The sequence below is a fragment of the Protomyctophum parallelum genome (genome assembly GCF_964188405.1).
Source record: "Protomyctophum parallelum genome assembly, chromosome: 1".
NCBI classification, from domain to species: Eukaryota; Metazoa; Chordata; class Actinopteri; order Myctophiformes; family Myctophidae; genus Protomyctophum; species Protomyctophum parallelum.
The window spans coordinates 27978211-27996705 of record NC_139697.1 but is presented as its reverse complement, the minus strand read 5'-3'; the positions used below and the strand labels follow the sequence as shown (position 1 = coordinate 27996705).

Here is an 18495-nt window from a genome sequence, read left to right as displayed (position 1 = left end):
CATGAGCCGAATGGGTTTCCTCCTCCTCGCATCTCAGGGCTATAGATACCGAAAGTCAAACATGCCCAGCACGCACCCAGCCTGGGCGCCTAGAGGCTCCAGGGTGGGGGGGGGAGAGTATGTCGGCTGAGATGATAGTCCATTTATCCGCTCGGTCGTGTCTCCCTTCTGCGGACTTAAACCGACACCGGCACGGTTTCACCTCCTTAATTATGTCTTCAAATGTTTTTGTACTCAATCGTATGATCTGTGGCGGTGCTTTGCACGGGCAGTGGACAGTCACAGACACCGTGCACAGGTCCATGCTGTATGTTGTCACTGTTGTGTTGTGCGTCTCCTCGCGATGACGCATTCCAAAACATTTGCGCACGTGATATTTTAGACGAAAGAAAACTTTATTTTGACTTCGCGCGTCCCAATGGTCTCATCAAAGATAATTTTAATTTTAATAAAGACCTTTTGGGTCTTACTCGGTCGCATTCTGAGCTTCTTTTTTTTTTTTTTTTTTTTTTCACCAAATGCCAATAAAATAATATGAGTCGCGCATATTTAATAGAGTCGGTCGGCAACCGGAAACCAAAGTTTTTTTTTATTAGGCCTAAAAGTGTTTAAAATTGTCGTTTCCTAGACACAGGGGAAGCCCAGAGCAGTGGACTTTGTATCCTAGCCTGTGAAGTGCTTTCACTTTTACCTCGGTGGCTCACTGAACTATTTGTAACCTCTTCTTTATCATCCAACAGAGATACGAGTGCATTAAGCAATGGAGCCCATACTGTGACACCATGTGACGTTGAACCCTAGCTAGCCGCCTGCTGCCGCAGAACGATAAAGGCCATCGGTGTTGCCATATGGCCGGGGTCCAAGACCAAGTGTGATAACGGAATGCAGCAACAGCAGCGGCCCTGCCGTCTGCCCTCCCACGCCGTCTCAGTCACAGTCAAGTTGATGTTCGTTCACTGACCCCATAAATGCTCCAACTCCCATGTTAGGACACACTAACGGAGGCTGATGTTATCACCCCCAACACTCCCGTTATTACTAGTGTTTCCTTTTTGATGCCCGAGGTGATGTGGGAGTCAGGTTTGTGTGCGCGTGTGGTGATGCGGCGCTGAGAAAAAAAATTGCTAAATGTCAACACGAGTCAAAAACAACAAATGTCATTGTTCAGGCCTCAGCGATTAGGTTAGGAGAACAGCGGGTGCTGGTGCGCCTAACAAAAATAACCAAATTCTCTAAAGGGATCATTCATGGCAGGCCTGTTCCATTGTTTTGACCGAGGATCTGAAGAATGCCTTCCTTTCTGTAAGCGGCAGGAAAGCCATCCTGGACGAACAGCCTTGAAATAATGATGTCATGATGATGAATTTAAAGGACAACTTTAGTTTTTCTCAACAAAGGTTCATGTTTCAGGTTGATATTAGAGAAAGTAAAAGATGAGTTAATTTTTTTTATTTGCTGCTTTCTTTCGTTTTAGCGATTTTAGCTATTTTTGACAGGGGGGCGGGGGCATTCAAGCATGTAATAATATATAATAAATATATAAATAAATAAATAATAAAATAAATATGTATTTCTTTACACAATTTTATAGCGATTTATTTTTGTATTATTTACTGTAGTCCTACTAGACCCCAGGAAATTTCATCTGGCCACAAAAGATCACATGATCTACTGAATGTGAAGGGGGGTACTATTGGGGGCTGCCATACTGTGTTGTATGGCTCAACATGTCAGTTTGTCACCCCCTTCACATTCAGTAGATCCTGTGATTTTACTGTGAATGCTACACTCTAAATTTAACTCAGGACTCAGAAGTGTACATATGGAACCAATGGATTTAATTATCATTTGGTCAAAGCTTCTTTAGGCTATTTTTGTCTATGTGTCCTCTGCATTTATTCATCCTAATTATTAGAAGCAGCGATACCGATAGCACTCTGGGGGGGAAGTAAAGGAGTGTCGCGACACTTACACAGGTCCAATTTATTTGGTTCCATTTGTACATTCTTCCATGTCAAATTAACCTGTTCTGAACGGAAACCCCTTTTGGTGTTTTAAGCATTATGTTATACTTTAGCTAATGAAAAATAGCAGATCTACGAGCTTGTAGTTCTGCTATTTTTGAAGAATCGAGAAAATGTGGTGCAACTCTATGAATATATATTCTTTCAGAGCGAACGATTTTAACTCAAATCTTTGCTTCTGAGGCGGTCCCTGGAACAACATATTTTCAGATGGGGTTCGGCGGCCTAATAGGCCTACATATAGGCTCCTTTTTGACATGAAATTGTTTGAGAAACACAGGTCTTTCAGAAAACTGTCAAGCAAGCAAGCAAGCATTCTCCACTTATCCAGATCTACAGTATGGAATAAAGTGGTACCTCTGTCCTAGAAGCAGGTTTTCACAGGCTTTGACCACCTGTCACCTTGCATTACAATCACCTGCTACTGTAACTCAAGAGCTCAGTGGCCTTGTGGATACAGTGTCCACCACAGAGATTGGGAGGTCGACCGGCTGGGTCATACCAAAGACCCAGAAAAATGGGACCCAGTGCTTTACTGCTCGGCACTCAGCAGCATCAAGGGATGGATCGGGGTAACAAGCTATCTCACACTATGGAAACAGGATAGGCACCTGCCCTATAAATGGGCCTCATGGCTTGGCAAGGCTTACTTAGTGTAACACAGAGCTGCCAGAAACCGGTCTGGCAGCTAGCAGCTGGCTGACACAGTTTGGAAACTCCGGTTTGGAACTTTGGAAACTCCTTTTGGTTTCGTCTTTGTCCTGCTTTCTCACTAATTTCTCCCAATCACTCGTTCCATTTGTCGCTTTTTGACTAGGGCATTGTACATTCAATCATATTTCGTCCCATCTACACATTATGTAGTACTTTAGGAGAACTTTTAAGCTGTCATGTGAATAAAACAGGACACAGGAAAACACAGGAGACAATCATCCTGCAGAGCCAGGCCGTGAAAAAGATCCAAGGCGCAATGTTCAGCTGTAAAGTGTAAACAGGGTACACGCGTCATAAGATGATGCATCTACCCTGATGAAGGCTCTTGTGCTCAGCTGGCCAGTAAGTGTTTTTTTTTCCATTATCGTTGCCAAGCCATGCATCAATAAAGGCTTCTTATTAGTTTGACGGAAGTTAAAGTGCACATGTTACCAAGGACTTGGTCCCCAAAGAGCACAGCTTCCCAGTTATATGTACCAATGGGGGCACCAGGTTTAAGGTCGTTGTTGAACTACGAGATCAAATATTTCATGAGATAAATACTTTTATGAATTTAAATAAAATAAGTTAAATAAAATAATTACATATACATTTCCCTTTGCAAAGAGCACCCTATTCAGTATGTGCGGGATAGTGGACAGACGCAACTTTCTTATCCTACAACGCATCGTGTATCATATTTCATCCATTTTGAGATAGAGGTTAGCACTCAACATGACTCTGCTCCCTCCGTCTCCACCTCTCCAGGCGCGTCGTTTTTCTCCGACAGTAGCCAGTCGGCTATGAAGGGAGACCGCCCTTGTTTTTCTGACCTCGGAAACATAACTCGCAAAGCCCAACACGGCTGTCTGCGCACGCAGTGAACCAATGTAACCCCCATCACCCAGAATATGATCCAGTTTCGGATTGTAAATCATTGCATCGACTCGTCTGCGAAGAGGACATAAATTAAAAGGTTGACGGATGTTGCTCACACTCATTCATAGATGGAGAACAAACATCGTCCTCCTCGTGACAGAGGGGATTCACAGGTGTGATGGGAATACCCTGCCGGGAAGGTTAATTTCCTCGTCTCGTGTGGAGAAAAAAAAACTGCAAAACACACTGGCTGTAAGAACGCAGACAGGATGACACACAAACACATACTGTATAAGGTGGCTCAGTGCAACATAGGGCAGCGGTTCCCAAACCCCTAAAATCAACATTTATTAGCCCGCGGAGCCCCATTTGAAAAGATATGCCATATACCATAAGAGAAGATTTTTACGGTTCTAGCAGTGATTCTTAACCAAGGACCCTCCAGTTTGACATGCATTAGCCTACGGACCCCCATTTAATGGCATTTCTATCTCTGGGACACCCAATTTATATTGTAAAAGTAATGTTGATTTTACTCTGAGAGTGTACAAATGTAACCAAAACAGACCCGTTGGGGTCCGTTTGGTTCCATTTGTACACTCAGAGTTACAGACCCATAAGGGTCCATTTGGTTTTAAACTATTTAGCTGGGGAGCCCCTGGAACTCCCTCAGGGATCCATGGGGGTCCCCGGACCCCACTTTGGGAACAAACTGACATAGGGCACACAAAATGAACAGATCTACAACAAGCAAATAAGTGGCATCATGTTAGCTTTTGTAGATCAAGGATATTTTGGCAAACTATACTACAGCCCCATGAGAAAATATAGCCACCACAACTTCCTAAGGAACACAGAAGGCAGCCGTAGAGCAGCACTACTGTACGTCTGATAATAAAGCCAGACCATAACAACAGACGCCCCATGGCTGGCTAGCCTCAGGGATAACAAACACGGCTCTTTGATATGGTGTCAAACAAGCCATTCTCTGGACACACACACAAACAGGCAGTTCCATTGTTGTCAGGCCCAGCAGGTGTCATGTGATGGAGCGTTGCAAGTCAGCTACCTGACAAACAATAGCCCTGCCCTCGTCTGCCAAGGTTACTACAGGGCACCTGGCCTAGGTTACTGTAGGGCACGCCGCGGCAGTGTTGATTTCTACGACTAAAACCAAGACGAAAAATGTTCTGTCGACTACCTTTTTTCCACCGACAAAATCTAAATGGAAACTACATGAAAACTAAGCTATGGTGACTAAAACTAGATATATTGACAATTGTCAACAAATGAAAACTAGACTAAAATGTTAGGAAGGGACTAGTGGACAACAGATCCAGTACAAGTCATTTTACAATTGGTTGCATGCTGAAAATAGCCGATCTACAAGCTCACAACGTGTCGCGGGCTTGTAGATCAGCTTTTTTCAGCAAGTGTAAAATCTGTCATTACGACGGCATCAAGGCCCACCAAAATACAATTTAGTCGACTAAATCAACTGTAGATTTAGTCGACCAAAATCGCATGACACTTAGTCGACTAAAACTAGACTAACACTAAAACATTCCAGGTGACTAAAATGAAAAGCAAAACTATTGAAGAACCTGACTAAAACTGCTGCCAAAAACACTGCACCGCGGAGGTTACTGGAGTTCAGCTGAAGGATACCGTGGGAGACTGACTGTGCCACTGAGCAAGGCAGTTAATCCCAGCAAAAAGCTTTTCCAGTCCCGTCATGAGGTTGGGTATTGTTGATCATACCGTGACCGTGTTGTTGGCACACACACACACACACACACGTGCAGCAAAAAACAATGAGCTAACATTATTGCCATGTCCAGAATACATCAAAGCATGCCGTGCTCAAATCCTTTGAGCACAGCATGCAATCCCATATTCCCAGTTTCCCCACCTTCAGTCGTGCATACAGTAAATGGGCCATGCACATTGCAGTGATTGCACATGTGTAGCCCAGAGCCTTAGATATAGACAGTTACGCAAACTCCGTTCACTTCATGGGGCTTCAGTCCAATGGCAGCTCTCCTACATAGACTTCTATTGAGAATGGGGACAACCAAAGTAGGAAGAAATGCATTGGACTCAGGCAACAGCTCAGCTTTAATGATCTTAAATCCCTTTATTTTAAGATTGTTTTGTAGCAATTAATAGTAGTAGTAAGTAACGTAAACATTAAAGAGACTTTAGTTGTTACTGTACAATACTTTAAAACAGTTCATGTTGCACACATGCTTAAAATAGCTCTTGTTTGTGCCGCCCTCGTTGAAAACAATGTATTTCAAAGTACAGCTTGTCTCAGTTCAGGCTGCATGAACAGCGCTCGGTTTCCACGCCCCTCAATATCGTAACTCTTCTATTAGATGGCTCTGGTGTAGCCCAATACCCAGCAGCCCCATTTGCTCAAAGGCTCATTTCATTTGTGAACATAAACAAGACATTTAAGTAACTAGGACACAGTTGTGCTTCGGGGTAAGAGGTCACAGGGCAGCTCTGAAGTAAACTACAGTTCACATGCCTAAATGCCAACTCTGTTTTTCCGTCTCCAACACCCCGAGGGTAAAATGAGTGGCTCCTGTTCCATGTTTTGCCAAACTAAACTTAACATGACTAATATTGGCTATAGACAGACAGCCGTGTCCACAAACAGAACTGCTTCTCTTACCAACACCAAATGCACACAACAGCAGTTAGCCACTTTAGCGTTCTGAAAGAGTCAATGATGCAAGCTTTGGAGTAAGACTTTGATTGTGGTGTAATCGTTTGCAAAGAATGGAAATGCAATGATTTGATACAAGACTTTGTTACAAGGCTTACCAGCTGCTAGGTCTTGGATACCAATTGATCAAATTCGATCACAGCATGTGGCACTATCCTTGCCATGCCTCCACAGGTGCTAGTAAGCCAGTCAAGAAGCCGACTCAGCAGCGGTGAGTCGGTTGACCCAGTCTAAATCACTAAGTGGGCGTCTGTGGTGCGGCACACCCTTTTGCAGCTGCCAGGGTGCGTTGTAAACCCCAATATAAAGCATGGCAGAATCACGACAAAGTCTAATTTGCCGTGTACAGAAGCTGCATCTCAAAAAGCTACTTTGTGAGCAGGCTACGGTTTTCGAGAATGATGCACGGATAGGAGACTATGGTAGGTGGCGAAAGAGCTGAAATCCTGCTGCTAGGGAAAGTTCTCATCTCTCTTTCCTAAACAGATGTTTATAACTCTCCAAAGAACAGAAACGGCCCAAACACACGCCGACAAGACAGGGGACGACAGACTGATCAACTGCCAGCAGGCGGTCAGGCAGAGCAGACAGGTAGATGGTGTCGTGATGTAGGCTGTAGGGGACAAACAGTAAGACCACATGATCTTTATGCTGACTCAGTCAGCAGCACCCCCTCCGTGTTGGAAGGTGAGGTGCCAGTACGCATCAGGATCTTGACGAGAGGGTGCAGAAACGAGATTATAAACACGACAATAACTGATGCATTTACAAAACCACCACATCCATCGTCACTGCGAGTGCAGTCTCCTGCACGACCTGTCGGCCTTGATACCAACATACAGACAGATCAGTGCCTCCTGGCCTAGTTCACTGCATTATATCCCTTCTTCTCTGTATAGATGACCCACAATCACATTCTCAAGAGGCTTAGTAATTCTGTCATTCAGTCATAACACACCCATGAATAATGCCTTGAAAGATGACTTGTTTTGATTGTCGTGTAGCCGAGGGCAGGGCGATGCGTGTGAGCATGGCAGGATAACCAGTCATCTGGTATTAATACGACCATGTGGACATTCTGAAATAATTCAATTAAAGAATGACGGAACCCCTAAGAATGAAAAGGTCTGAAATGGGTCACTGCCCTACAGGGAGACGATGACAGACAGCGGTATGGATGGCAGGAAGGGGTTGTGTGAGGGAACGTGTGAGGATTATTAGAGGTCGCTTTACTGAAAGGAAATTAGATAGTTTGCAGTTGGCACAGTCTGCTTTTTGAAGAGTTTAATTAAAATAAAATCAAGGCCCTCGTTCCTCCCTTTCTTTTTTATAACATTAAGTGGATCCGCTAAAAGTTTAATCACCATTATGCCTGATTTACGCTCGATTGCACACCACATTGCTGCACCGAAAATGGATCTACAAGCTCACACAACACTCTGTATTGCGACACCCACCCATGCACATCCAAGTATATAAATCACCCTTAAGGTTCACTATGGTACTAGACGAACGAGCCGAGGCGAGGGAAATTTGCAGGCATCAAGAAAGTAGTAAGTAACTTTCCGGAAGTAAAAGCCGTCGCTTGGTATTAATGTTTTCTACATTGCAGAAGTGGTTATCATCAGCCATGTGTTGCTTGCAGTCCGTCGGCCCGCTGGCCTCACTGTGGAACAAAAAGTCCCTGGCAGTTGAAATACAACACCTCTGCCTAGAGACTGGCCCCGCCAGCCAATCACAGACCTCATCGGTTGAGCTCTCGACAATGCGGTTTCTAAGTTAGTCAAATAATGGCTGCTGCTGCGTGCTGCTGGGAGCTAAGGGGTTACTAGCAGTCAATGAACTCTAGTAACCCTTCTCATGATTGTAATTTTCTCTCAAGCCTGGGCTGAACGGAAAGTTGGAAACTACTTTTTTTCCCCGAATCATACATGGTGGTGTAAATCAGTCATGCAATTCATTGGAAGAATCACAATATTAATCAATAAAAACAATAAACCTCCAAATATATATATATAACAGAAAGAGAAGAGTAAATGAGTATGTCGGAGCTGAATTCAACAAGTGCCATGTTCAGGAAAAGATATACAAGCATTGAACCATGCAGAAGAAAAAGTACACAATGAAGCCGTTTGTATTCTAAATGCTTTGGGTTACAGGCTGGTGAAATGGTGATTAAAATCTACCCACAGGCATTGTCTCACTGCACTCTAAAAGATTCCAGCCCTTATTCCTGGATGGATGCAATGTGGCTCCACTTCAAGGGAAAAGGCTCGCTCAACTCAGGCAGTCTTTTAAAGGTTCAGGCGTGTGCTGGCAATGTGGCTCCAAACTAGATCATAAAAGGTAAAACAAGCCCTGAAGGAAAGGAATAATGGTGGTAAGAATAAAATAGATGTGTTCATTTTAGTAGTAGTAAAGTACTAATTTATTGTAGCTCATGGATAGGAAAGAGATGCTGTGTTTTAACACACTTGATCCATAATACTTTTGTGTCATGTTTAAACTACCAACTACTTTCCAAAAGTAGATTAAGGTACATAACCTATGACCCAATAGGTCTGCAAAATTACATCTTCAAGAAGGTCTTATTGCCAACTTCAGAAGATACCGACAATAGATAAGATGACTTTCTTCACATTGGATCCAGTTTGCAGAGAGGAAGTGGTAGAGGTTACAATTGCAATTACTGTACATACTGTAAAAACAATGCTCAACTGTATGGGGATTACAAATGGGGTCTTTGGACTAATCTCTTATTGGTTAATTTTCCAACCCAATTAGCTGCCAAAGAACACTTTTTACTCTGTTGGTTTAGCTTTTAAAATCGTTTTAGATTAAAAGACAAAGTTTTATTAAAATGGTCAGGAACCACAGGCCATGATGACCCTCGTTAACGGGCAATGGATGCCCTTGGTGATTCAACCACATTAGCCAGATCAGAATGCTAAAAATGAGGCTGCTTAAAGTCCCATTTTATACCATTTCACAAAAATTGCCCAACTACATGCTCAGAAGGCGTTGTGAGCCTAGTGTAGATAGTCAAATAGAAAGGTTTTATTTAAATAATGGATTATTTTTTTTATAATCAATTAGATAAATTACCTGTTGCACCCTCATGCCTAACAGTATCGCCAAATGGAAAGGAAATGTTTTCATGATCAATCCTTTTGCGAGTGGACGTCTTGTTTATTAAGTGTAGATACTACAGAGGCCCAGTCAAAACATTCCAGGTGACTAAAACTAAATGAAGTTTCATTCAGACTGACTAAACTAGACATTTACTGCCCAAAAAACAACACCATTTCCTGCATTCATTAGCACTCAAATGAGTGCTTAAAACCACTGTCAAGCCCAATTAAGGCTTTGCCCAAATTCTTCAGAGATGGTCCGTGCTTTTATGAAAAAGCATTGAGATTATTATATAGTGGGTCCGTTTTCCCAAATTCCCCTTTCACAATTTACGCCCAATCTATAATTAAACCATAAAATGTGGACGCAAGCCCAGATAGTAAGACCAAAAAGTTTCCCATGAACACATCAATCACCTCAAGCTGCCAAAAGAGGAAAATGCATTAGAACGTGCCTGTATCTGTATGTGTGTGTCGTTCCCGTGATCTATCGTAGTAGCTCCATGTGGCCAGAGGCAGCAGCGCACACAGCAGCTTATATAAGTAGCTTGCCAAGTTGTGTGTGTGTGTGTGTGTGTGTTATGTAACAGCGTCCTCCCAGGAGAGCCCGGAGCGAGAGAGAGAGGGGGGCCCCGCGCTCAGTTCAACCTAGATTACCCAGAAGCCCATCTGTTGCTTGACTTTTGGGGTGTGTGTGTGTGTGTGTGTGTGTGTGTGTGTGTGTGTGTGTGTGTGTGTGTGTGTGTGTGTGTGAGAGAGAGAGGGGTACAAAGTAGGGATGTTGAAAAAAGTTGAAAATCGACTCGATTATCGACTCATGCCTCCCGCGACTCAAAACGTATGAGTCGAAAAATCGTTTTTATTTGTATTATTATTTTTTCAGTCAGTCAGTGCCGCTCGTCGCATGCAAGTTGACTTTGAGCAGAGCGCTGTGGACCCCATCGTCCAAGGGTGTGTGCGTGTGTGTGTGGTGGGGGGTGGTATCTTAGCAACACTGAATGATCAGTCCCATTGGTCGTGTGCTCGTATCATGAGCCAATGGCTGCAGCTCTGAGCTTCCCAGACCCAGCTCATCTACACATGCCGTAAAGTGAGCTGACAGCCACAGGTCTGCTCTGTTCTGAGCGGTGAGCGCTCTTCTCTTCTCGTGAAGAAAGCAGGACAGAGTTGTCAAATAAATCCCGCCGTCATTTCTACTGTATTTATTATCCGACCCGACATTAAAATACGGAACAACGTGCGTCCCGTATCAGTTCATTACTCGTGACAGGCTGCAGACACTTGAGAGTTGGGACTAGCGGCTAGCCGATAGCGCCGCTGCTCCTTCAGTTTCGTTGTTATAAATAAAGTTTATTTTTTATTATTGGGATTTGATCATTGATGCAAATTCTAAACATATGGATGCAGCTGCAGAAGTTGTGTTGCTTAAAGGAATGCATAGTTGCGTTCTCCTCAACTGCTGCGCAGCAACAACAAAAATATAAAAATAATGCAGAAAAAAAGGAAAAGCGTCGTTCGACACGTCGATTTTTGGCCTCGATTCGTCGATTGGCCAAATATGAGTCGTTTGGCATCCCTAGTACAAAGTATCCACTCTGCCTGCACAGCACGCTCCAGACCAATTCTAACAAAGTCACACTCCCTCGTTACTAAAGCCTGCTGCCCCGATTCATACTTGGTTGCACAAGTTCACAACGATCCACTGCAATGCGTTGTGTGAGCTTGTGAATCTGCAGTTTTTTTGGGTGCACGACATAATGCGCAAACGAGTATAAATCAGGCATGAGTTTGAAGGATGGCGAGTGTGTGTGTTGCATGCATTATGTGACCCGGAGGGTGTGTGTGTGTGTGTGCACGTGCGTTGCATGCATTATGTGACTCAGAGGGTGCCAATAACTCTGGAAATCCCATCACGGGAAAAGTCATTTAAAGCGACTGCCACTTAATAATAGTCTGCTCCTGGGCATTTATGGAGGGACAGCGAGAGCATGCAATCCTTGCAAGATGACTGTGCATGTGGTGTATAACTGTTAACTGTATATATCAAATGACAGCAACAATGTAATGCTCGTACGCAACAAGCTGACAGATTGCAAACAGAGCACGTGAAATTAGGTATTAAAAAGCAACCCTCTCTCCGACTGAGTGACAGTTCTGGAGACGCATTCCAGAGCCACTGTCTTCAGCAGAGCGGCCTGTAGGAACTTACTGGACAGACATTAAATGACTGCAACAGAGAGGCCGGGTGCTCTTTGAGTGCTTCAGAATAAGAGCGCCTCTCTTCCTGGGAGCCAGTTTACAGTTAGCAGCACATGACGTGCAGAACGGGGCCGGGTTATATACCCAAGTAGGGCAAAGGTTACCGCGGCACAAAGGGGGAGAGTGCAGGAAATGTGTCTCCGCTGGGTTGCCGTAGCGCAGGCAGGCCTTGCTCATCTCGTGAAACAAAGACTTGTTTTCACGAACCGGCGGGGAGACCGGCCTCTGCTCAGCATCACATAGTCTCTCTCACACACACACACGGATCATAATGGACAGACAAAGAGCACGTGCTCATTAGAAATCATGACTCCTCATCCTGATCCTGGCTCAGTTTGCGGGGGGGGGGGGGGGGGTGGTTTGACATTAACTGGCAGTTTATGCTCCATGTATGACATAAAAGAGCAGATCTAATAAGCTTACGATGTGTCTCATCAGCGGTGCGTTGTGTGAACTATACAGATCGGCAATTTAGACGCACAGCACAGTCATACGACGAAGTATAAATGACAATCACACCGATGACCTCTATCATCAACACTACGAGCAACGTGTTGACCCGAGATGTGTTCACTGTGCCTATATCGTGTGCTTGTGTGTTAAAGGAAAGCTACCATGTTGATGTTAGAGATAACAGAACCGGTGAAAAGGATTCATGTTTGAAATAGCATGGTTCAAAGTCGTTGCCCTTTTGATGCGTAAAAATAAATAAAACAAATGTATCTGGTCCAAAGAAAACGATCTTGCACCGTCACCGCATCTGGCCCTTCGTCTCAAATGGATGCCCAGGACGGGACAGATCTCACACGACGTACGAATTACTACATCTCACTGAGCAGACAGATGCTTAGTGACAAATACGGAGTCAAAACTCCTGGGCTGATGCACATGGTGGCAAGCGGCATGTGCAACGTAATTAGCGATACCACAAATGTCCCCCTAGTCTCCTGTCTTCATCTCACCACCTTCACATCCCTGCAACCCCTATGCCTGCCATCTGTTGGCAACCCTCCACCGCTAATCTGGACCAGGTCAGAGCGATGGTGGCCAGGTGACCTCTAAGATCCGTCTTACAGCCCCCGACAGACAGATTTTATCAACTAAAAAAGAGACAGGGCGAGGACGGATGGATTCATCTATTTCAACAATATTCACAATCATCCCCCCCCCCCCCCCCCCCCCCCAAAAAAAGGGACAGAGGCTGAGGCCTGATTTATATTTGTGCACCAACAATATCAGATCCAACAAGCCATTTCCAGACAGTCTGGAAATGGCTATGTTAGATGCACATCCGAGCATAACCAGAATTAAGAGTGAGAAATAACAGAAGAATGTGTGGCAGTAAAGGGGGGAGCGTGAGAGCCTGTGAGAACTGAGAACACGGTCACAGAGGCCAGGGAGACACATCGTGCTTGAGCCAAGTCAGATAGATGTCACTTTAATGAACAGCTTTAAGTGGCACGCTGTGTGTGAGTGAAGGGGTCAGCGTGGAGGAGCGGCACTTAAAACACACACACACACACACACACACCAAACAGATTCCCCCTCACAGCAGCGTGCATTCATATCATATCCCTCCTCTTCAGTTCACCGCCCGCCCGCCCGCCCCGTGACTCCAACCAGACAATAAATAACAAACGCTCGCGGATCTGCTCCGAGCAGATTTACCCGTCTGATGATGATATTATGCTGGATACAGCAGCATGCTGGCTGCCAGATTATTATTATTTTAGCCCGAACGGGAAGACCGCAAATACACCGGCTATATATACACACACAACATCAAAAGACGAGGGAGTGGGGAAGAAGACTGCATCGAAGTCAAAGATTTGTTTTCAAAGAGACGATTGGAGGTAGATTGCAGTGAAAAGAGTCAAGTGGGAGATTCTTAAGATTATAAAGAGCTTGTATACTGTGACAAAGCCAGCGTGTTGACAGTGTGTCACAGGCGTCTAACATGAGCTTCTGACGGTAAATGACAGAGGAGCTGCACTTAACTGTGTCTGCAAGCATCATAATGAAAGAAATTGTGTTTTGATGGCCTTAAATAACCACTATGTTGTCTACATGGAAACAAGCTGAACTATGAAAGAAATGGCTCAATAACAAGTACTCATAACCTCTGCGAACCATCCGATATGTAAGGGACACAAAGCATAAAGCTAAACGTCTAATCACTAAATACACACATTATCATTTCCAATCAGCAGCTGCAAAAAGTGGGTTGATGTCTACTAGGCCTCCTGAAACCGATTGTTTTGTTCAAACAAAAGACAACAAACGAAATAAATGACAAAAAGAGAGGAGGAGTTATTTGAACTGCAAGACCCCGAACTTGAATAGAGGGCAGTGTGAGGGTTGCTGAGATGTCTGGTCCCAGGGTCTAGCTAGCTGCACGAGGGGTGACAAAGACAGACCCTGGAACCACGGACAGAAATGTGCACAAGCACGATCATATTTCTTGCCTAGTGCTCTGTGACGAACGACCTCAAGTAACCCAGCAGAGCTCAAGGAAGAGGTTACTATAGGGCATTACACTGTACGGGACACTTAACATTCACGTGGTATGCTGTACTTAGAGCCACTAATTAACCATGGCTATGGCTACAGTCTGCCGTAGCTGCCTGGTGGCACCGTAAAAGGCCATGAAACCTTAGTCTGATCATAGAAGGGTAAAAAAAAAAAGATATGCTGTGGTATGCCGTTTCCAGGTGACTAAAACTAAAAACTATTCAAGAGACTACGACTAAAACTAAAATGTTCTGCCAAAAACACTGGTGTGCCGGTGCATGCGATGCAACCAAGTAAAAGTTCAGTGTTGCCACCATTTGACACCAAGATTATAGAAGACAACAAGAGTTGACGACGGAACGCAATAGGTTGGTTGATTAATATTTCAAAGAGAAAAGCATGCCTTAGATCAAAATGTTGTCATAGCTTTTTTTCTCCCCAACAGAAGAATGTCAGCAAGAGAGAGTGAGCGTGTGTCTGGCTGCTAAATATGTTGGTCATATTGTGCTCAGACCATGTAATAAATGTTGATGTATTCAATATTAACGTCTGCAAACATACCTGGTCTGTTCCTGCAGAATGAGATGAGGCTCCACAAAGAACTTCACCCGCAGCCTCAGTCTGCAGGGCGTCAGGTTGTCCATCTGCTGGCAGATGCGGTTCCTCAGATTCAGCCACAGGCTCTCCCCTTTGCTCCCCGAAAACTGGAGTCCAAAGTAGTCCACTTCAATGATACCCAACTTCCTGCAAACCTTTGAGGGGGGCAGAAAGAAGAACTTGTGAATAAAATGACACATGTGACGTTTTGAGGTCACTTGCACCATATTTGGATGTAATACGAGGAGGGACAATGTTGTCACTTTGTTCAATAGGATTCCCGCAGGCTCTCACTGACTCAATATGCTGCTCATATAAAGCTCAGCTGAAATACATTTGGATCTCAGAGGAGCCCATCTGAGTCCTCAGAGACACATCCCATGGTCCCTCATGCCTCAGCATAGACTGGATTTGGAGTTATTAATTATGCAACATGAGGGATGAGTGGTGTATAAAAAAAAGATTAAATAATATCGATACACAAATGGCGAGTTGATATTGTGCACACTTAATGTAATGCCCGGGATTTGAACTCAGGCCTCCCGTGTGAAAGTCCAACATCTTAACCACTAGACCAAAGGGATATCCCTGAGGCCATCAGGCAGTCTCTGAGCCACTCTGCTACATTAACAGTAGCAGTTATGTTCACTTCCATTGATAGAGAAAAGCAACAACATGGTTTTTTAGTTGTGACTAGTCCTGCAATTTTGATTGATTGAAATATGTATTAACAGTTTGCAGAATTACAGTACATTTCAAGCACAACTCAATACAAATACTGTTAACTGTGAGTGGACGACACCATAAAGCACTACACTTGTTTATAAGAGGGTCCACCTTGTTCAATTCATCAAAACATTTAGAGACGTACAACTAAACACTTCTACATAGCCAAAGAACAGAACAGGGATTCATCACAAAAGGAGGTAAAAAGGGAAAAGAAACAGTGAGGGGAAATAATAATAGTTTGTATCATTCAGTGCAACAAGTTCGAATAACTAGCCTACCAAATGTCTTTAATGAAACTCATTGTGTCATCCAAGTGGAGCACCATGTAATCTACTGGAGTTCCTGCTAACTTGAGTCTGACTCTCAATGAACTGCAGTAACCTCTGCCTCCGTCACAGACAGCCAGCCAGGTAACAACCTTTGTGAGATCTTTTCCAACAGTAGGTTGGAAGAAGATGTGCAGACAATGCGACACATGGAATGAAATGTTGTTATAATAGTTCTAATCTGCGCTGTTCGTGTAAAAAAGAACACTTTGTTTCTCGAGTTGCGGCAGAATTTATGACGTGCAACAATATGAAACAAACCGATGGAACGATACATTGTGGCGGGGAGAAGTTCACCGCGAAAGCAAAGCGTGGAATGAATACACACAACTTTATGTATTGCGTTTATGTTTATGTTATGCACCTGAGTGTTCAACATACATTCCAGGTGTTGTGTGTAATGGTACGATTTCGGCAAAACACAAAAAAGGGAAACGAATAAATGAATCCATGATTAATAGCTACCGGTGGCCACCATGACAATGCATGTGACGTCACAACAACAAAGAGTAAAACATATGTGCAGGCAGGCTATCACAAAAATAACCCGAAAGTCCGATTTATATTTGTTTGTGCGGTGTGAGACGAACATAGACGAAAACAGCGCTTAACGTGTAGCATCCAGGAGCGTTGTTGTTTACTTTGTAGCTCTAATATGTTCCTACTAGAGACATTGAGCATATAAATGTTTTACCTTATTGAGACAATCTTCACCGTTCGCCTTCCCATCAACTTCCACTTCCATCACCACCGAATCCGGACGAGTAACGTGGCAAAGCATTTTGGCTACTTTCTTGTGCACGCTTATTTCTTATCTTTGGTTCTATTACCACCACTCTTTAAATAAAACCCAATGTCCTAAAACAAATCACGCAAACGTTCTTTAAAAAACCCTACATGAAGCCTTCTTCGTTCACTTTCGGTGTCCTCCTCTCTGAGTCCTCTCTCCACGGCACTCACTCTCTCTAACTAGCCTGAGCAGCAGCCGCTCCACACAGCTGTAGCCTATATCAATGAATTGCCGTGCGAAGCACCGCCCAGTCTGAGGCGACCAATCAATTCAATTCAAAGGGCTTTATTGGCATGAGAAAACATACGTTTACATTGCCAAAGCAGAAAGAACAGTACAACAATACAGCAATACAATCAAAACAAAAACAAAAATTATGTACTTTGTCAGATTCTTCAATAGATCAACTTCTATGTTCAAGATCACTCGATGCAGGTATAGTGCAGGCATATACACAATGATTAGTCTTTACGGTGGTTGTGTTCCATTTGATATCCTTCTCCTATCACAGCAACTCACAAATCTTGCTGCTGTGTTTGCACATTGTTGTACTTCGCCCAGCAGATATGGGAGTTTTTTGTCATTGGTCATGTTTTCAAAATCTCCGTGTGTGGTTGTAATCTGTGGGAAGTATGTGTCTCTGATGTCTTGGTACAATGGACAGATGGTTAGGAAGTGTAGCTCGGTTTCCACTTCGTTTAGTGTGCAGTGGGTGCATAGTCTGTCTTCTCTCGGGATACAGGTCTGCCTATGACGGCCTTTCTCGATCGCGAGACTGTGCTCACTGAGTCTGTACCTAGTTAAGATTTTTCTTTGTTTTGGGTCGGTCACAGTGCTCAGGTATTCTGCCACTGTGTATTCTCTGTTTAGGGCCAGATAGCATTCTAGTTTACTCTGCTTTTGTGTTGCCACTTTCCAGTGTGTCAGATAGTTTTCCTTTTGCTGTTTTATAATTTGGTTTAGTCCAATGGGTTTTCTATCTCGTGGCTCTGTTTGTGTTTGTGCCCGGAGTTCCAGGGCCAGCTGGCTGAGGGGGCATCTCTCTAGAGTTTCACTGTGTGTGAGTGCCTTGTTATGGAGTGCATCTAGGTCACTTTCTTTTAGGTGGTTGTAGAACTTAAGTGCTCTCTTTTTTATTTTGATTATGAGTGGGTATCGTCCTAATTCTGCCCTGCATGCATTATTTGGTGTTTTTCGCTGGGTACGGAGAATGGATTTGCAGAATTCTGTGTGTAGGGTCTCGGTTTGGTGTTTATCCCATTTTTCAAGGTCATGGTTTGCTAATGGTCCCCAGATCTCGCAACCATAGAGGGAAATTGGTTCTATCACAGAGTCCAGTATTTTAAGCCATGTTTTAATTGGAATGTCTATTTTGATGTTTCTTTTGATGGCATAGAATGCCCTTCTTGCCTTGTCTCTCAGGTCCTTTACAGCTTGGTTGTAGTTCCCTGTGCTGCTGATGTTTAGGCCAAGGTAGGTATAGTTTTTAGTTTGTTCTAGTGGGATTGTATTTAGGAAAAATTGGTGGTTTTGGCGGCTGGGCCTTTTTTGAAATATCATGATTTTAGTCTTGGTTAGGTTCACTGTCAGGGCCCATGTCTGGGAGAATTTGTCTAGGAGATCGAGTTGCTGCTGTAGTCCTTCCTTGGTTGGGGACAGCAGCAGCAGGTCATCTGCGTAAAGTAAGCATTTGATTTCTGTGTTTGCCAAGAGGATGCCTGGAGCTGTAGATTGTTCTAGCGTTTTTGCTAATTCGTTGATATATATGTTGAAGAGTGTTGGACTCAGGCTGCATCCCTGTCTAACTCCACGGCTTTGGGGG

General features: G+C 43.9%; 1 protein-coding gene across 1 annotated transcript in view; it reads right to left on the bottom strand.

Annotated features, from left to right (window-relative positions):
* mylipa (myosin regulatory light chain interacting protein a) overlaps nt 1-16843 on the bottom strand; it is a 28628-nt gene extending 11785 nt beyond the window's left edge. The window contains exons 1-2 of the mRNA XM_083766058.1: nt 16578-16843; nt 14793-14983 (exon numbers count right to left, since the gene is read on the bottom strand). Coding sequence (XP_083622184.1) covers nt 14793-14983; nt 16578-16664 — 278 coding nt within the window. The 5' untranslated portion in view covers nt 16665-16843. The remainder of the gene's footprint in view (nt 1-14792; nt 14984-16577) is intronic.
* Nucleotides 16844-18495: the final 1652 nt, after the last annotated feature.